Below are 22,052 nucleotides of genomic sequence, written 5' to 3'. Positions count from 1 at the left end.
TAGAAGATGAATGAGTAGCCTTAAGAGAAGACATAGTGAGGGCAGCAGAGGACCAAGTTCGTGGCAGGGGGGGGGGGGGGGGGGTCCTTGGCTAATCCATGAGATATTTGAATCTAATTGACAGAAGGGCAAAATATAAAAATGCAGCAAAAGAAGTGGTCAAAAGGTAATACAGATGTCTCAAAAATGAGACCGATAGGAAGCACAAAATGACCAAGCACAAACAGCTACAGGAGAAATGCAACAATGTAAGAGCATGCATAACTAGGGGAAAGACATGTGGTGCCTATAGGAAAATTAAAATTAGAGACCTCTGGAGAAATGGAAAGTACCTCTATGAATATTAACAGCTCAAACCAGTACTAAGCAAACATGTGAAAGCTGAGACGTGGAGGGAAAGCAGAAAGCTGGAAGGAATAAACGGAAGGACTATACAAAGTAACTGAACTTGAAAGCAATATTATACAAAAGGAAGAGGAAGTAGATAAAGATGAATTGAGAGATATGCTACTATGAGAAGAATTTGACAGATAACTGAAATAGATGACATTCCCTCAGAATTGGCAACATCCTTGGTACAGCCAGCCATGACAAAATTATTCCACTTGGCAAGCTAGATATACAAGATCGGTAAAATATCCCCATTGTATTGGGGACCTAGAAACAACGGAGAGGCTTCATCCCCGCCGTAGCCCTCAGTGGTTCACAACCACAACAGGCTACACCAGTCCACTCACCCCACCGCCACCCTACACCGAACCCATGGTTATTGTGTGGTTTGGCCCCAAGTGGACCCCTGGGAATGTTTCACACCAGACGTGTAACCCCAAATGTTTGCATGGTTATGGTGTACGCATATGTGGAGACAGTGTTTGTGCAGCCCACATTCGCCAAGGCAGATGGAAAAATGCCTTAAAACCCATCCACAGATTGGCCGGCACACCGGACCTAGACACTAATCTGCCAGGTGGATTCGTGCCGGGGACTGGAACGCCTTCCCACCTGGAAAGAAATATTTTAGACTGCATGGCTAACCAGGCAGACAAATATCCCCATACTTCAATAAGACTATAACAGTTCCAATTCCAAAGATAGTACGTGTAGACACATGTTAATACTAGTGACCATCAATTTAATAAATCATGCTTGCAAAATTCTGACACAGATTATTTACAGACAAATGGAAACACTGGTAGAGATTGAGCTCAGGGAAGACTAGTACGGGTTACGGAGAAATGTAAGAACATGTGAGGCAATACTGACCCTACAACTTATTTTAGGAAGACTGGTTGAAGAAAGGCACATCTATGGTTGCAACATTTGCACATTTAGAGAAAGTTTCTGACAACATTAACTGTAAAGCACTGTTTGAAATTTTGAAGCTAGCGGAGATAAAATAAAGATACTGAAAGGTTACTTACAATTTGTATAGAAGCCAGACTGCAGCTATAAGTGTTAAGGGACACAAAAGGAAGGCAGTGGATGAGGAGGGAGTGAGACAGGGTTGTAGCCCATTCCCAATATTATTGAGTAAGCAGTAACGGAACTCAAGGAGAAATTCAGAGAGAGAAATTTCAGGGAGAAGAACGAAAAGCTTAAAGGTTTGCTGGTAACATTGTAATTCTGTCACAGACAGTAAACAACTTGGAAGAGCAGTTGAGTGGATGGATATTGTCTTGAAAAGATGTCATATGGTGAACAACAACAAAAGTAAAACAAAGGTAATGGAATCTAGTCGAACTGCATCAGATGATGCTTAAGGAATCATCAGATTAGGAAATGAGGGATCAAAAATAGTAGATGAGTTTTGCTAGTAGGCCAGCAAAATAACTGACGATGAACAAAGTAGACAGTATATAAAATTCAGACCGACTATAACATGAAAATATTTATGTAAATTGGAATTTCTTAACACTTAATTTAAATTTAAGTGTTAGATATCTTTTGTGAAGGTATCTGCTAGAAGTGTAGTAGGTTTGTACAGAAAGGGCTTGTGGTTGACAAACAGCTCTCAGACAAGAGAATGGAAGCTTATGAAATGTGGTGCTACAGAGGAATGCTCAACAGATTATATAGACAGATCGAATAACTAATGAGGAGACAAAACTTGACTAGACGAAGGGGATTATTTAATACAACACATCCTGAGAAATGAAGGAATCATCAGTTTCGGAAATTGACTAACAACAAAATCTGTACAAGGAGACCACAGGACAATCACAGCATGCAGGGTCAAATAGTGTAGGTTGCATAGTTATTCACAGATAAAGAGGCTTGCACAGTTTAGAGTACTGTGGACAGCAGCATAAAATCAGTCTTTGGACTGAAGATGATGTTGACACTAGTAACATTCAGGCTTTCTGTAACTGTCAGTGCATGATTTCTGCAACATCAAATTAGAGGGCTGAGGTGACTAAGATGGGACTTAACACCATCATTTTGGTGTGCAACTCATTGCAGAGCCTTTGTAGGATTTTCTTGTTAGCAACAATCAAAGAGCACCTTTGGGAGTGAGTTTTTGTAGATTTTGTGGGCGGTTTTTGGGAACCATGATGCGCCTGGTTGCTAACACTATTTCTAACTTACAGTCTGTCATTTACTATAGCCGGAGCAGCCATCTTCACACACCGTAGAAAAAGAGCTTTTCAATCATGAGCACTCAATTGTACTACAGTAACTGAGAATGGCCCAATGTTTCACCTGAATTTGAAATTTTCGTTATAGAAACAGCATTTACCACCTGACAAATGATCCATTTCATTCTGCAATTAATTTAGAATTTGAGACACTTCAAGACAGAGACGAAGAAAGCAATGGAGATTACATTTCAAGAAGTCACCCTCATACAATTTTCTGGCAACTTACTACTCAACTCAGCCTTACCATAATATTACACAGGCACTCCCAGCTGTCACTAGTGGATGTGCTTTCCTCACCACTGGCAAAAGCAGCCCCACAGCAATGACCACTTTTCCGCCCAGGTACCCACCCCTGGAAACACAAGTTTGAGTATCCTCATGGATGGATCAGAGATGCAATTTTGAAACAATGTTGTCAGCAAATGTATTTTATTAGCATCTGAAGAAAGTCAGTGGACACAACATTGTAACCAATTGAAGCAATGACTACCAGCAGTCAGTGTTCCAGTGACACCTTCACCTTCACAGTGTACTTGTCATTACACTTTATATCATTCAGTAAGTCATAACAGTCCCAGCCACCAACTCTGGTGGAATCTCTGGATGATGACAGGACCTGAATGGATTTGGAATGGTCACCACCTCATGTCGTGAAACAATACAGAGTGGGACAAATTTGAAAAATCAGTTGTAAGAAAGGCACATGTCAACTTCATTGATAAAATTTTGGATAAGTGTAGAAAACTGTATACAAGACTCTTGTATCACCTACTCTGCAGCACTGCTCAAATGGATAGGATCTTCAGCATGTCAAGGTATGAGATAAGAATCAAAAGCATGCTGCTACATTTCTGAATAGGTGGTTATGCTCATATAAAATGTTATAGATAATCTTGATAATCTGAAATGTCAATTTTTTAGAAGAAAGGCCTCTTTGTAAAAAATGATGTGGGGTAGGTTTAGAGAATCAGTATTTAAGTCCATCTGCCTCAATTGTATATCCTGCATAAGCATTATAACAGCATAGAATTAGAATCTGTATGCAGATATACAGACAGTATCCCCCTCCCTCCTAACACCTACAAATAGTTAAGTACCCTATGCCATAAAATGTACAGCAACTCGCAGAGTATCCTTATGAATCTAAAAGATGGTGCTCTAATACAATACCATTAGTACATATAAGTGTATCTCCATGACATCTTACTGAATACTCTAGATAGAACAAACGAGTGCAAGTAATTTCCCACCCTCACATTATTTAGATTTAGTATCACTGGACTTCTACCAACCGGAAACCCCACAGTATGTTGTATACTACAGAAAATCAGTAACAGTAGCCTTGCTCTGGAAGACACTGAAATGGTACATACAACAATCATAGTGGACTATGTGATAATTGTTGCTCAGTGTCATATATATATATAATAGAGGGAAACATTCCACGTAGGAAATATATATCTAAAAACAAAGATGATGTGGCTTACCAAATGAAAGTGCTGGCAGGTCGACAGACACACAAACAAACACAAACATACACACAAAATTCAAGCTTTCGCAACAAACTGTTGCCTCATCAGGAAAGAGGGAAGGAGAGGGAAAGACGAAAGGATGTGGGTTTTAAGGGAGAGGGTAAGGAGTCATTCCAATCCCAGGAGCGGAAGGACTTACCTTAGGGGGAAAAAAGGACAGGTATACACTCGCACACACACACATATCCATCCACACATACAGACACAAGCAGACATATTTAAAGACAAAGGGTTTGGGCAGAAATGTCAGTCGAGGCGGAAGTGCAGAGGCAAAGATGTTGTTGAATGACAGGTGAGGTATGAGTGGCGGCAACTTGAAATTAGCGGAGATTGAGGCCTGGTGGGTAATGGGAAGAGAGGATATATTGAAGAGCAAGTTCCCATCTCCGGAGTTCGGATAGGTTGGTGTTGGTGGGAAGTATCCAGATAACCCGGACGGTGTAACACTGTGCCAAGATGTGCTGGCCGTGCACCAAGGCATGTTTAGCCACAGGGTGATCCTCATTACCAACAAACTCTGTCTGCCTGTGTCCATTCATGCGAATGGACAGTTTGTTGCTGGTCATTCCCAGATAGAATGCATCACAGTGTAGGCAGGTCAGTTGGTAAATCACGTGGGTGCTTTCACACGTGGCTCTGCCTTTGGTCGTGTACACCTTCCGGGTTACAGGACTGGAGTAGGTGGTGGTGGTGGTGGTGGTGGTGGTGGTGGGAGGGTGCATGGGACAGGTTTTACACCGGGGGCGGTTACAAGGATAGGAGCCAGAGGGTAGGGAAGGCGGTTTGGGGATTTCATAGGGATGAACTAACAGGTTACGAAGGTTAGGTGGACGGCGGAAAGACACTCTTGGTGGAGTGGGGAGGATTTCATGAAGGATGGATCTCATTTCAGGGCAGGATTTGAGGAAGTCGTATCCCTGCTGGAGAGCCACATTCAGAGTCTGGTCCAGTCCCGGAAAGTATCCTGTCACAAGTGGGGCACTTTTGGGGTTCTTCTGTGGGAGGTCCTGGGTTTGAGGGGATGAGGAAGTGGCTCTGGTTATTTGCTTCTGTACCAGGTCGGGAGGGTAGCTACGGGATGCGAAAGCTGTGGTCAGGTTGTTGGTGTAATGGTTCAGGGATTCCGGACTGGAGGAGATTCGTTTGCCACAAAGACCTAGGCTGTAGGTAAGGGACCGTTTGATGTGAAATGGGCAGCAGCTGTCATAATGGAGGTACAAACAAAGATGATGTGACTTACCAAACGAAAGCGCTGGCAGGTCGATAGACACCTCACCTGTCATTCAACAACATCTTTGCCTCTGCACTTCCGCCTCGACTGACATTTCTGCCCAAACCCTTTGTCTTTAAATATGTCTGCTTGTGTCTGTATGTGTGGATGGATATGTGTGTGTGTGCGCGAGTGTATACCTGTCCTTTTTTCCCCCTAAGGTAAGTCCTTCCGCTCCTGGGATTGGAATGACTCCTTACCCTCTCCCTTAAAACCCACATCCTTTCGTCTTCCCCTCTCCTTCCCTCTTTCCTGATGAGGCAACAGTTTGTTGCGAAAGCTTGAATTTTGTGTGTATGTTTGTGTGTCTGTCGACCTGCCAGCACTTTCATTTGGTAAGTCACATCATCTTTGTTTTTATATATATATATATATATATATATATATATATATATATATATATATATATATATATATGTGTGTGTGTGTGTGTGTGTGTGTGTGTGTGTGTGTGTGTGTGTGTGTGTGTGTGTGTGAGAGAGAGAGAGAGAGAGAGAGAGAGAGAGAGAGAGAGAGAGAGAGAGAGCGCATGCGTGCACTCCTGACAAAAAATTTGAAGTGCCACACCCATAAGGGGAGGTGGAAACGAAATGAAACTTCACAGGTTGAGAAATCACGTGATGTTATTTCAATGGTTACAACATTTACAAAGAACTTGGCAGAATGAGCCCACTATCAGTTGTGACATTCCACCCACTCTGGTCTGGCTGGGAAAGGTGTCACAAAGCTGTTGTATCCTCTCCTAAGATAAGCTGATCGACAACTTTTGTTCGCAATCTTTGATAATCTGAATTTTGGCACTGGGGCAAAGTCAACATCCATGCTGGTCCAACATGTGTTCTATAGGGGACAGATCAGATCTTACTGTCCAAGGGAGTACCTTGACATCATGCACACACTTCATAGAAATGTGTGCCACATATGGACAAACATTGTCCTGTTGAAAAATGGAACCACAATACTTTTGCAAGGGAGGTTTAACACATGTGGATATAGGATGTCCACAGTGTACGAAAGTACCACCACAGTGCCCTCAATCACTACCAGACCGGACCTGAGGTCATACCCAATGGCTCCCCCCACCATGACATCAGGACTAACAGTGCTGTGCATCTGCAAAACATTGGAACAATCTCCCCACAAGTCACCACTACACTCACCTACAATGATCAACTGGGATAATGCAGAACCATAATTCATTGCTGAACACATTGTGATGTCATTCATTAGCAGGGCATGATTTCCAGTCATGGCACCACTCCAAACAGCCATTTGTGTTGCAGTGTTGATGGCAGCCTAAGCTTGGGACATCAATTCCCTAGTCTGGCTGCTGCTAGTCTCCAATCAATGGTGAAGGATAATGTAAAATGTTGCAGTGAGTCCATTACTTGTTCTCAGATGGCAGGTGCATATGTGAGGGGTTGAGAATGTACTTGGTGCACAATTCGGTGATCTTCCCCTGAGACGGGTGGATGTGGTCGACCAGAACCTCGACAATGACTATTTTTGCCCTCATGTTCCCATGCAGTTCAATATTGGGCCAGTGTCACATCCAAAAACCCCAAAAATCTGGGTACTGCACAATCTGACCAGCTGAGCAAATGGAGGCCTGCTATGAGGTCCCTTTCGAACTCTGTCAGGTGCCGCTGTCTCACAGTGAGAACATGGCATCTCTGTGTCCTTTGCAATAATCACTCCAAATCTGATGCTAACACAGCATCTCTGTGTCCGTCCGTAGCTCGTGGACTAGTGGCTAGCATTGCTGTCTCTGGATCACGGGGTCCCGGGTTCGATTCCCAGCTGGGTTGGGATTTTCTATGCCCAGGGATTGTGTCGTCATCATCATCATCATCATCATCATCATCATCCGTGACAGTTGCTAGATTGGAAAGTGTAAAAAATTGGACTGTGTAAAAATTGGGACATTGTACGGGTGCTGATGAGCGCACAGTTGAGTGCCCTACAAACCAAACATCATCTCTGTGTCCTTCACAATAATCACTCCACATCTGATGGTGTTCATGCCCTTCATATACTCTACAAAGCCTGGCAACAACACTAAACACAAACAACACTAATGCTCTATGCTGGCCACTCTAACTGTTGTTTCTCCAATCCTCTACAGTTATTACCTTTTGCAGTGAATTATCACTAATAATGTAATAAAATAATACTAGATCTTTCTACCTACATATGTGTAATATGTCACATTTATTAACATAGAGTAACAGGTGCCAGTCCCTGCATCACTTGTTGATCTTCTGCTGGTCTTCTTGCACTTCGTTAAAATTTTCTGGCGTGGTAACTTTCCAACACACAATCATATCATCTGTGAACAGACTCACTGAGCTTCCAAAATTATCCACTAGATCATTTATGTGTACTGTGAACATAACTGCCTTATTACAATATCTTGGGGTATTTCTAGAATTACTTTTACATCTTATGATTTCATTCTGTTAAGAACAATCTCCCCCCATGAACCTTGCCGTTGGTGGGGAGACTTGCGTGCCTCAGCGATACAGAAAGCTGTACCGTAGGTGCAACCACAACGGAGGGGTATCTGTTGAGAGGCCAGACAAACGTCTGGTTCCTGAAGAGGGGCAGCAGCCTTTTCAGTAGTTGCAGGGGCAACAGTCTGGATACTTGACTGATCTGGCCTTGTAACACCAACCAAAACGGCCTTGCTGTGCTGGTACTGCGAACGGCTGAAAGCACGGGGAAACTACAGCCATAATTTTTTCCTGAGGGCATGCAGCTTTACTGTATGGTTAAATGATAATGGCGTCCTCTTGGGTAAAATATTCCGGAGGTAAAATAGTCCCCCATTCGGATCTCTGGGCGGAGACTACTCAAGAGGACGTCGTTATCAGGAGAAAGAAAACTGACGTTCTACGGATCGGATCATGGGATGTCAGATCCCTTAATTGGACAGGTAGGTTAGAAAATTTAAAAAGGGAAATGGATAGGTTAAAGTTAGATATAGTGGGAATTAGTGAAGTACGATGGCAGGAGGAACGAGACTTTTGGTCAGGTGAATACAGGGTTACAAATACAAAACCAAATAGGGGTAATGCAGGAGTAGGTTTAATAATGAATAAAAAAATAGGAGTGCGGGTAAGCTACTACAAACAGCATAGTGAACGCATTATTGTGGCCAAGATAGACACGAAGCCCATGCCTTCTACAGTAGTACAAGTTTATATGCCAACTGGCTCTGCAGATGATGAAGAAATTGATGAAATGTATGATGAGATAAAAGAAATTATTCAGGTAGTGAAGGGAGACGAAAATTCAGTAGTCATGGGTGACTGGAATTGAAGAGTAGGAACAGGGAGAGAAGGAAACATAGTGGGTGAATATGGATTGGGGCTCAGAAATGAAAGAGGAAGCCCTCTGGTAGAATTTTGCACAGAGCATAACTTAACCATAGCTAACACTTGGTTCAAGAATCATAAAAGAAGGTTGTATACATGGAAGAATCCTGGAGATACTAGAAGATATCAGATAGATTATATAATGGTAAGACAGAGATTTAGGAACCAGGTTTTAAATTGTAAGACATTTCCAGGGGCAGATGTGGACTCTGACCACAATCTATTGGTTATGAACTGTAGATTAAAACTGAAGAAACTGCAAAAAGGTGGGAATTTAAGGAGATGTGACCTGGATAAACTGACTAAACCAGAGGTTGTACAGAGTTTCGGGAAGAGCATAAGGGACCAATTGACAGGAATGGGGGAAAGAAATACAGTGGTAGAAGAATGGGTAGCTCTGAGGGATGAAGAAGTCAAGGCAGCAGAGCATCAAGTAGGTAAAAAGACAAGGGCTGGTAGAAATCCTTGGGTAACAGAAAAAATATTGAATTTAATTGATGACAGGAGAAAATATAAAAACGCAGTAAATGAAGCAGGCAAAAAGGAATACAAACGTCTCAAAAATGAGTTCGACAGAAAGTGCAGAATGGCTAAGCAGGGATGGCTAGAGGACAAATGTAAGGATGTAGAGGCTTATCTCACTAGGGGTAAGATAGATACTGCCTACAGGAAAATTAAAGAGACCTTTGGAGAAAAGAGAGCCACTTGTATGAATATCAAGAGCTCAGATGGAAACCCAGTTCTAAGCAAAGAAGGGAAAGCAGAAACATGGAAGGAATATATAGAGGGTCTATACAAGAGTGATGTTCTCGAGGACAATATTATGGAAATGGAAGAGGATGTAGATGAAGATGAAATGGGAGATACGATACAGTGTGAAGAGTTTGACAGAGCACTGAAAGACCTGAGTCAAAACAAGGCCCCAGGAGTAGACAACATTCCATTGGAACTACTGATGGCCTTGGGAGAGCCAGTCCTAACAAAACTCTACCATCTGATGAGCAAGATGTATGAGACAGGTGAAATACCCTCAGACTTCAAGAAGAATATAATAATTCCAATCCCAAAGAAAGCAGGTGTTGACAGATGTGAAAATTACCGAACTATCAGTTTAATAAGTCCTGGCTGCAAAATACTAATGCGAATTCTTTCAGACGAATGGAAAAACTGGTAGAAGCCGACCTCGGGGAAGATCAGTTTGGATTCCGTAGAAATGTTGGAACACGTGAGGCAATACTGACCCTACGACTTATCTTAAAAAATAGATTAAGGAAAGGCAAACCTACGTTTCTAGCATTTGTAGACATCGAGAAAGCTTTTGACAGTGTTGACTTGAATACTCTCTTTCAAATTCTGAAGGTGGCAGCGGTAAAATACAGGGAGCGAAAATTTGTACAGAAACCAGATGGCAGTTATAAGAGTCAAGGGGCATGAAAGGGAAGCAACGGTTGGGAAGGGTGTGAGACAGGGTTGTAGCCTCCCCCCAATGTTATCCAATCTGTATATTGAGCAAGCAGTAAAGGAAACAAAAGAAAAATTCGGAGTAGGAATTAAAATCCATGGAGAAGAAATAAAAACTTTGAGGTTCGTCGATGACATTGTAATTCTGTCAGAAACAGCAGAGGACCTGGAAGAGCAGTTGAACGGAATGGACAGTGTCTTGAAAGGAGGATATAAGATGAACATCAACAAAAGCAAAACGAGGATAATGGAATGTATTATAGTCAAATTAAGTCGGGCGATGCTGAGGGAATTAGATTAGGAAATGAGACATTTAAAGTAGTAAAGGAGTTTTGCTATTTGGGGAGCAAAATAACTGATGATGGTCGAAGTAGAGAGGATATAAAATGTAGACTGGCAATGGCAAGGAAAGCGTTTCTGAAGAAGAGAAATTTGTTAACATCGAGTATAGATTTAAGCATCAGGAAGTCGTTTCTGAAAGTATTTGTATGGAGTGTAGCCATGTGTGGAAGTGAAACATGTACGATAAATAGTTTGGACAAGAAGAGAATAGAAGCTTATGAAATGTGGTGCTACAGAAGAATGCTGAAGATTAGATGGGTAGATCACATAACTAATGAATAAGTACTAAATAGAATTGGGGAGAAGAGGAGTTTGTGGCACAACTTGACAAGAAGAAGGGTCTGGTTGTTAGGACATGTTCTGAGGCATCAAGGGATCACCACTTTAGTGTTGGAGGGCAGTGTGGAGGGTAAAAATCGTAGAGGGAGACCAAGAGATGAATACACTAAGCAGATTCAGAAGGATGTTGGTTGCAGTAGGTACTGGGAGATGAAGAAGCTTGCACATGATAGAATAGCATGGAGAGCTGCATCAAACCAGTCTCAGGACTGAAGACCACAACAACAACAACAACAACAACAATCTGTTGAGTTCCATTTGGCAACATTTTGGAGCTGCTTCAAATGCTTGCTGGAAATCAAGAAACATGGTGTCATCCTGGCCACAACTATCAATTGCCCTCTCAATCCCACAGACAAAGGGAGTGAGTTAAGTTTAATAACATCGCTGTTTGAAAAAATTCATGTGCATTCCTACACCAGAGGTTTGTGTTCACTAAAGATCTACAATCATGCGTATGTGTTTAACAACCTTTCTTCAAAAGTACAATCCACTACATACAAACAAAATCTTTGCAGCAATGAATATGCCACCATCCTGCCATTCAGGCTATCCATGTGATGTATATACCAGTCATATAAATATGTTTAATTATTTACATGTAGCTCACACAATTCTGTCACTAATTTACCGTTAACAAGCAACCAATAACTATATTTTCACACTAATGGATAAAATTGAGCCTTATTGCCAACATCACGATTTAATAATCTAAGGTATTTTTGGAACGTGGCTATTAACAGCTGTCAAGTCTGTATAAAATGCATGTTTGACCATCAGCTGTTTTATTATTTAAAACCCAACTATTAACCAGTTTCAGTCACAGACCATCTTCACAGATTAGAGTCAAATCAGCTAAAGCCACAACATCACATCTGTCATCATTTAAAAAATGGTTACGTTTCATATGTAGAACATGCCTTGAATTCCAGTCTACCTTAAAAAGTTGTGTGTGGTATACTGATACTAGAATTCATGACATGCTCTACATACAAGACATGACCATTTTTTAAGTAATGACAGATGTGATGCTGTGGCTTAAACTGTTTTAACCCTAATCTGTGAAGATGGTCTGGTAAAAACTGGTTGATATTTGAGTTTTAAACAGAAAAAAGCAACTGATGGTCAAACATGCATTTTATACATAAAAAGTTAAGCTACTACCATATAATTATTTGGTTGAAGTCATAAAGTTTTAATTACTGCCTTAACAAATAAAGTTATTACCTAAAATTTTTGTTTAATTTGATGCACATGTCTGCAGTCCTAGTACACACCAAAATTCCCGCACCATAGTACTGCAGCATGCTGTTTCAGGGCCACAACATTATTGAACATTCCATTCCACTGAGACTGTACTTTATCAAAGGGATTTGCCATTTCCTTTTAGCTCCTCTAGTAGTGTGGTGTGTTATGGTGGCACAAGGATTTTACAATGTGTACTGTGACTGCAGATATGAAATGTTAGGATCTAACTTCATTTCTTGATGTGATAATTAAAACTTCATGGTTACCCATTGTAAACCAACTACAAAGAATACTTAATCTTACTGAGCTTTGCAAATTCGGAAAATCAGTTTGAGCATTTTGTCATTACGATACTTTTAGCATCAGTGGCTCAATTCATTTATTCCGATTACCAAAGCAAAAAGAGAAGCGACATGCACAAAATGAAAACAATGTGCATATAAGACGGAGAAATATTTGAAGTATGTCTATAGACATGCAGTCCTAAAAGAAGGCAGCATAAAAGGTAATTAAATCAGATATCAATCGACATTTAGATAGAACTAATTCTATACACATAGCCCTCAATCACAGACAAGGTTATATCTCTTAACTTAATCAACTGATGCACAATACTATGCAGCATAAACTGCCCAGGAAATATGTATACTTGCAGTATTGCTTTCTAATAACAGATCAGCTGGAAGAGTGTCTTTCTTCGTGAAAAGTGTTGGGAAATACAGGACCTCCTTAGGACACCGTAATACCTACAGCCACCCCTGCTCACAGAGGATTATTTCCTAACAATCTGATATGAAAGGTACACTCTGAGAAAACTATGTATATGTATACTTACAGAGGAAGTTTTTGTTCAACAGGTTTTTGTTCATCTTCCTGCACCATTATTTGCAGAATATGTGCAGCTCGTTCCTCATCATAATCTACACTGTCCAGTGCTATTGTAATAACACGCTCTGGTACAGACTGATATTGTTCTTGCAGTCGTCCCTTCACTGTACATGAAAAAGAAAAAATAGCTGCATGGTACAATATCTCTATCTTTTCAGTAACGATTATTCTTATTTGTTAATAATTTATTTCATAATATGTAAAATTGTGTATCACTGGTTATTAAAGTTATTATCTGACACTGTTACTCCACCTCAGGACACCACACACACACACACACACACACACACACACACACACTGTCTATTAGTACTTAATGGCATATATTCGGTATGCTTATGAGGCACGATCACTGTGAGACCATAGAGTCTACAATCGGTATGCCTATCAGACAAGATTACTGTGAGCACTGAGATACTCAATCTCTCCAACGCGCCAGATTGAAGATACCTGTTTTATAAAACACCATATTCTGCCGTTTGAAGAAGTCTGCAACTGTCTGTTCCACATCCTCGCCTGTCAGGAATCATTCAACCATTCGAGGCCATTTTTAAGGGACTGAAAGCGTGATATTCGCAAGGGGAGGCATCAAGACTATAGGATGGGTGCTCAAGTGTCTCCCATTTGAGTGTCTCAATTGAGGCTCTGTCTCAGATTGACTGATGTCTTGTGCTGAATCACTTGCAGCATGGAACTTGGCACGTTTCCACAATGATGGTTTTTGACAGAATGCTGCCCCATACACATTTTTCATTCTCCGATGGATGTCTACCAGTTACTGTTCTTTGACATCAAAAATGTGTAACAAAATATTGGTCATACTTGTACGTATTTGGTAATAATGTAACCACAATTCATGTTTCCTCATTTATGGCCTACACATTAGGAAGACACAAATACCACACTAATCGCTTGCCTACATGTCGGTGCTTCTATACCCTCATCAGAGTCACACTAGGCTGTATATACACTGCAGCAATGCCCTCAAATGGAAACTTTCTGAATACCCCTTATACATATCAAATGCCCCAACTTTTACGACACATTTTGGACAAATAAGAAACAACAATCTGCTATTTACACATGCTGTCAACACAAATCTGAATTTCAAAATGCAATAATTAAACTCCTGATGCATTTTGAAAAAGCTTACTTTTTTGCTTCTCTTCAATACTCTTCATGCGTGGAGGTGGTGTTGGGGTGGCAGCCTGTGGTTCAGCTGCCTTCTGTTCATCCTCTTTCTGGCGGAGTGTAAGGCGTGGAGGTGGTGTGTCCCTTTTTTCAAACCCCATAGCAAGAAGTTTCTCTGATGCCTTCTGTACATTGTTTTCCGAGTTGCTTAAAATATCAAGCAACACTGTTTCTTCTGCTTTTGGAAATACACTCTTCAGGTACCTGTTAACGCAAATTCTATCACAAATTGAGTAAAAGGAAAAAGAAAACAGTGAACAGGGAGGAGGACATAAAATGTATATTCCCAAGTTGTAACGCCCAGCTGACTACCTCTTTTGACATGTACTGAACCATGCATTACACATGTTGAGTAACCACTACTGCCAAACTGATAGCCATGAACCACACACATTCAACAGATAGCACCATAAGAGTAAAATACAGTATCTAAATTTCTTTTAAAGATACCATTAGTACTGAATTACAGTACTTTTAATTTGTTACAGCCCACACTAAATGCCTTTACTGAACTGTTAATACAATAAACATTGCATGAACATATACACTTTCCAAAGACATTCATATTCTAAAAGACTATTTCCCACAATCGTTTTTTTTTTTTGTTTTGTTTGTTTTTTTTTTTTTTGTTTTTTTTTTTTTTTTTTGTTTTTTCAGGGTGTTGAATAAGAAGCAGATCACAAACAATATTGTATAATAGTTGAAATAATATGGGGTTTTTCTGATAGAGTGTCACACTCTGAATGACAAAAGATAGCACTAAAATTGAAAAAAAATCACCAGTTTGTGATTCTATATTTGTCAGTAATGGTAGAATAAACATAATTCAACAATTATTTTCATACTAAATATATCTTTAAACAAGGTATATACACATAATAAAAAGAGCTTTTAAAAAAAGTCACCCAGACAAAAGTTCAAAAGATTTGTTCTTACACACAATTTACAACAAATTGATCTTACATACACACAGTTCACAAGCATGTCAGCACTAGCTTTCTTTTCATGTACAATTTGTATACTTCCACCTTGAATGCATGCGTACACTGAGCTATCTTTAGCACTGCATTACTCCCTGATAAGCCTGTTTGTACCTTATAGATATTTAATTTTAGTTCCAAAATCTTCAATGTCATTTGAAGTTATTACCAATATAGCTCAGTTATCAGTTTTTATTACCTCATGTTCAATCTTCTCATGCTCTTTAATTCTACATTTATATTCCAGAAGCTACCTTACAGTGTGCAGTGGAGGGTACTTTGTGTACCACTGCCACTTGCCCCTTTTCCCATTCCTCACAAATGGTTCGCAGGAAGAACTATTCCTGGTAAGCCCTCAGCATGCACTTGAATCTCTTTAATTTTACCTTCATGGTCTTTCTGCAGACTATACATAGGACTCAATATACTGGTTGCCTCTTCCAGGACATACATTCATGGAACTTTTAACATTAACCCACATGGTGGTGCAGTACGCATATCTTGCAGCATCTGTCATCCGATGATATCCCGTATGTGCTCGATTAGAGACAGATCTGGTGACAGAGGAGGCCAAGGCAACAAGTTGACACTGTGTAGGGAATGTTGGGTTACAAAAGTGATATGCGGCCAAGCATTGTCCTGTTGGAAAACACCCCCTGGAATGCTGTTTGTGAATGGTAGCACAACAGGTCGAATCACCAGGTTGACCAACAAATTCGCAGTCAGGGTGCATGGGATAACCACCTCCATGATGCTTTCACATTCACTACATGTACCTGCTCTTCTTCACAATTTTTCTATTTCCCCTGTGAATCCTATCCGGTACGGATCTGAAACTGACAAGCAATATGCAAGTATTGGGAATGAATTTTCCACTTTGTAGCAGGGTGTGTGTGCTGATAAGAAACTTCCTGGCAGATTAAAAATGTGTGCCAGATCTGGGACCTAGGCTGTGGCTAATCCATCTCTCCACAGTATCATTTCTTCCAGAAGTGCTAGTCTTGCAAGTTTGGAAGGTGAGAGACGAAGTACTGGCGGAAGTAAAACTGTAAACTGTGGGTCATGAGTCATGCTTGGGTAGCTCAGTTGGAACAGCACTTGCACATTAAAGGCAAAGGTATCAGATTAGAGTCCTGGTTTGGCACAGAGTTTTTGTCTGCCAGGAAATACACAACTATTGGTCGAACAAGAGTTTAGTAAGCTACTTCCTTTGTTAATTGACTACACTTTCTGAGGATTCTTCCAATGAATCTCTGTTTGGAATCTGCCTTACCTGCGAATAATTTTATGTGGTTGTCCCAAATCAAACTGCTCCACAGCCATGCTCCTAGATATTTTATGAGTGTAATACTTCCAGTGATCTTTCTACAATTGTGTACTCATACAACAAAGGGTCTTTCTTTCTTTCTATCTATTCATGATACACTGGCAGAAAAAAATCACAACACCTAGAAGCCGTTGTGTCACATAAATGAAAGTTGGTAAACAGGGTGTTACAAAAAGGTACGGCCAAACTTTCAGGAAACATTCCTCACACACAAATAAAGAAAAGATGTTATGTGGACATGTGTCCAGAAACGCTTAATTTCCATGTTAGAGCTCATTTTAATTTCGTCAGTATGTACTGTACTTCCTCGATTCACCGCCATAATTTCATACGGGATACTCTACCTGTGCTGCTAGAACATGTGCCTTTACAAGTACGACACAACATGTGGTTCATGCACGATGGAGCTCCTACACATTTCAGTCGAAGTGTTCGTACGCTTCTCAACAACAGATTCGGTGACCGATGGATTGGTAGAGGCGGACCAATTCCATGGCCTCCACGCTCTCCTGACCTCAACCCTCCTGACTTTCATTTATGGGAGCATTTGAAAGCTCTTGTCTACGCAACCCCGGTACCAAATGTAGAGACTCTTCGTGCTCGTATTGTGGACGGCTGTGATACAATACGCCATTCTCCAGGGCTGTATCAGCGCATCAGGGATTCCATGTGACGGAGGGTGGATGCATGTATCCTCGCTAACGGAGGACATTTTGAACATTTCCTGTAACAAAGTGTTTGAAGTCACGCTGGTACGTTCTGTTGCTGTGTGTTTCCATTCCATGATTAATGTGATTTGAAGAGAAGTAATAAAATGAGCTCTAACATGGAAAGTAAGCATTTCCGGACACATGTCCACATAACATATTTTCTTTCTTTGTGTGTGAGGAATGTTTCCTGAAAGTTTGGCCGTACCTTTCTGTAACACCCTGTATATGAAAGATGACATCTGTTTAAATTTCGTACCTGTCATGTAGCAGTGACAGTAACAGCACCAATATGAGGATGCAAATCAGATTTGTGCATTAAATACTGTAATGGTTAAGTGATATTTACCTTTGCGACTGGACGTGGTGAGCTGATGTTAGTCAAGAATGCCTTTAAGGCAACAAAGATGCCATTATCAAGAACTCACTGACATTGAATCAGGCCACATACTAGGGCTACGAGAAGCTGGATGTTCCTTCTGTGATACTACAGAAATACTTGGCAGTAATGTAGTCACTGTACACAATTGCTGGCAGAAGTGCTCATGAGAATGTATGGTTGAAAGATGACCTAGCTCGGGATGGCCAAGTGGCATTACTGAGAGGGAAGACCTTCATATTCAGTGTATGGCTCTCACGTTTCATACTGAATATGCAGCAGCAATTTGAGCAGTAGTTGACACCATGGTGACACAACAAACTGTTACAAATTGGTTACTTCAAGGACAGCTCCGAGCAACACAAGCCTTGAGGTGTGCATTCAACTGACCCCAAGCTGCCACCATTTGCGATTTCAGTGGTGTCAAGGAAGAGTTCACTGGAGGATAAGGTGGAGGTCTGTTATGATTTCTGATGAAAACTGCTTCTACCACGGCACCAGTGATGGCCGTGTGTTGGTTACAAGGAATCCAGTTGAGAGCCTGCAACCAAGCTGTCTGTATGCTACACACACTGGACCTACTCCTAGAGTTATGGTCTGTGGTGCGATTTCGTATGACAGGAGCAGCACACTCACAATTATCTCATGCACCCTGACTGCAAATCTGTAGGTCAACCTGGTGATTCGACCTGTTGTGTTACCATTCACGAACAGCATTCCAGAGGGTGTTTTCCAACAGGACAATGCTTGCCCACATATCACTGTTGTAACACAATATGCCCTACACAGGCCTTGGCCTGCTCTATCACCAGATCTGTCTCCAATCGAGCACATAGGGGATATCATTGGATGACAACTCTAGCGTCATCCACGACCATTATTAAGCATCCCTGTAATGATCAACCATGTACAACATCCATGGAACTCCATCACTCGAACTGACATCTGGCAACTGCACAACACAATGCTGGCACATTTGCATGCCTGCATTAGACATTCTGGCAGGTACAACAGTTATTAATGTACAAGCATTTAACATTTGCAATGGCTTATCTTAAGCTTACATTAACCTGGGATCTTGCAATGTTAATCACTTAAATATGTCACCAAGACAAACATATTCCCATAATTTCATTAGTCTACATTAATTATTTTTTGGTGTTGCAATTTTTTTTCCATTGGTGTACATTACACTTGTTTATTTTGAGGTCCCACTGCCACTCACTGCACCAATCGTCAATTCTCTACAGGTCTTCCTGCATTTTGTTATGATTTTCTAGCATTGCGACTTCTATGTATAGAACAGCACCATCTGTAAAAAGCCTCAGGGAACTTCCAAAGCTACCCGCTGTGTCATTTGTATATACTACGATAAGTAATGGTCCCGCAATATCCTCGCTTAGGGGGTGCCCAAAGTTAATTTTAAGTCTAAAGCTTTCTCTTCATGGAGAATGACATGCTGTGTTCTGTTAGCTAGAAACTCTTCACTCCCCTCACACAGCTGATTTGATATTCTTAAGCTTGTATTTTGTTCATTAGGCAGCAGCATTACTGTATTGAATGCCTTCCAGGAGTCAGTTCATAACACCAAACAATTGTCAGGATCAATTAACTGGGGGTGGGGGAATATTTTTAATGGCACTACACGGTACTCAACGGCATGTAGGTGGGAAAACAATGGAGGCAGTTTTTATGTTCAGTTATTTCGAGTCCTAGATTCCTGCTGATTATGACTGCAGCAATGAAATCAACACATTCATGTTACTTGGTAAAAAGACATTATCCAAGTTTGATACTCTTTTAAGGAGCAGAGACATAGTTTAACAATAAATATTTGTGTAGCGAGGGCTATGGACTTTCAAGTTGTGATGCACAGACGTGAGACCTGGACTGTAAAGAAAGGCTGAACAACGTAGAATAGACTCCTATGAATTGTGTGTTGGAGGGAATTCTGAGTGCCATGGCCTGCAAAGAGAACAAATAGGTCAGTATTACAGGAAATAAAACCTGACTGCTCTTTAGAAGGTCCAATACTGAAACAAAACTAACCTACTTTGGGCACATTATGAGAAGACATGATTCGATGAAACAGACCCTTAACACTGGGGAAGATCAAAAGTATACAAACAGAAACAGGGAGGGCTAGGATGAGTGGGCTGACGGCATCAAAAAAATAATGGACTGCAGTATGGAAAATCTACAGGCAATAGTACAGGGCAGGAGAAATTTGTAAGCTTTAGATCATTAAGTCATGGAGAGTCAGAATCAGCTAAACAATGTGTGTGTGTAGGTGGGTGGGTGGGGAGGAGGGGGGGGGGGGGGGCGTGAGAGAGAGAGAGAGAGAGAGAGAGAGAGAGAGAGAGAGAGAGAGATCTACTACTTCTTGCATCTTGTGGACATGAACAGCATGCTCGGTTTCACAAGATCACTGTTTTTGAAACCCACGTTGATTACTAAAGGAGATTTTCTACAGAAATATTGTAACATGAAAGAATAAAATATGTTCCAAAATTGCACAACAAATCAACATCAGGGATTATGCCTTTAGTTTTGTGCATCTGTTCGATGATACTTCTTGAAAACAGGAATGACTGTGATTTTTCAAATCATTAAGAACAACTTCGCTCCCCCCCCCCCCCCCCCCCACCCATGGTACACTGTTGCTACAAGAGGCACAACTTCTTTGGCACATTCTAAGTAAATCATACTATTATCCCATTAGGTCCAGCAGCCGTTCTTCTGTTGAGAAATTTCAGTTGCCTTTCTACCCTAAGGTCACTCATTTTGACATCTTTCATTTTGATGTTTGTGCACCAATTAAAAGAAATTATAAAATTACATGTAATTATAATAGCATAATACAATACTACAGATAACATTACTGTAATTATCCCACTATGCAGATTATTTTAATTCTGACAGCTTTCATCCAAATACATTAGGGTGACATTCAAACAGGTAATTGTTCAAACTCAAATTGTTTTAAATAGAGAGCATATACTGCTCTAACCTGTCTGTAAATAGCTAACACCCAGTAGATGGAATTTTTATTGTGGTGTAATTCACACCAGTCAGATTGCATAGAGTCCTCAGTCTTTTAACCTAAGACAGCAAAATCAAGATACACTACATTTAATACTGAATATACTTAAGCTATTCCTAAAAAATCTACATGTGTGAGTAATTGTAACCAACAATGGAAAATATGTTGAAGATTGTATTAATTCCATAAACCTAAATGCCCTATCCAGGACAATTTTTCAATGCTGAAACAAATGTTTCAATTACTCTACGAAGTAAAGCTGCTGAAATAATAGTTAACTACTACAGCACTGGACAGCTTTGCAATGTGTTTTACCATACATACTTCGTGGTGATTAAAGTGAAATTATTTAGAAAAAGCCACGCTGGCCAATACAAATCCTACTCAACATTCTACTGCAGGGTGTAATAAAAAAACATCCTGAATTCCCCAGGTAAAGAACATACTTTATCCCAGGTGACAATACACTATACCCCAGATAAAGCACATTTTTTCTGTGTTAAGTGAGATACTTTCCACTGGAGTTGTAAAATTTATCAATCCTTTGAATGGTAAAGGTTTTATACACCAGCATAGTCTTTCCCGATTCTTTAGAAAACGAAGCTTAGCAAAGAACAATGTTTGGTGTCACCGCCAGACACCACACTTGCTAGGTGGTAGCCTTTAGATTGGCCGCGGTCTGTTAGTATACGTCGGACCCGCGTGTCGGCACTATCAGTGATCGCAGACCGAGCACCGCCACACGGCAGGTCTAGAGAGACTTCCTAGCACTCGCCCCAGTTGTACAACCGACTTTGCTAGTGATGGGTCACTGACAAAATACGCTCTCATTTGAAATGGTTCAAATGGCTCTGAGCACTATGGGACTCAACTGCTGAGGTCATTAGTCCCCTAGAACTTAGAACTAGTTAAACCTAACTAACCTAAGGACATCACAAACATCCATGCCCGAGGCAGGATTCGAACCTGCGACCGTAGCGGTCTTGCGGTTCCAGACTGCAGCGCCTTTAACCGCACGGCCACTTTGGCCGGCCGCTCTCATTTGCCGAGATGATAGTTAGCATAGCCTTCAGCTACATCATTTGCTACGACCTAGCAAGGCGCCATTACCAGTTACTATTGATACTGAGTCATGTACAGTCAAGAGCGACGCTCATCATTTATGGATTAAAGTTAAGTATTCCACCAGCTACGTCCGTTTTTCTAAAATCTAATTTCCCTGTCCGGTTCCTGACCTCACGCCAGCCTGCGTGAGCTAAAACGCGTGCCTTTCAGCTTCCTCTAGTACCCGGTGTTGGCTCTCCTGCCAACCCACAACATTGGCGACGA

At 40.9% G+C, this 22,052-nt stretch overlaps 1 protein-coding gene across 2 annotated transcripts in view; it reads right to left on the bottom strand.

Moving 5' to 3' along the window:
• LOC126482363 (histone-lysine N-methyltransferase 2D) overlaps window positions 1–22,052 on the bottom strand; it is a 182,378-nt gene that overhangs the window by 34,878 nt on the left and 125,448 nt on the right. For both annotated transcript variants that reach the window (XM_050106446.1, XM_050106447.1), the window contains 2 exons: window positions 14,250–14,491; window positions 13,044–13,200 (listed from right to left, as the gene is read on the bottom strand). In XM_050106446.1, the coding sequence (XP_049962403.1) occupies window positions 13,044–13,200; window positions 14,250–14,491 (399 nt within the window). The remainder of the gene's footprint in view (window positions 1–13,043; window positions 13,201–14,249; window positions 14,492–22,052) is intronic.

This window comes from Schistocerca serialis, chromosome 5, assembly GCF_023864345.2.
Source record: "Schistocerca serialis cubense isolate TAMUIC-IGC-003099 chromosome 5, iqSchSeri2.2, whole genome shotgun sequence".
Lineage (NCBI taxonomy): Eukaryota > Metazoa > Arthropoda > Insecta > Orthoptera > Acrididae > Schistocerca > Schistocerca serialis.
This window is presented reverse-complemented; position numbering and strand designations above follow the sequence as displayed.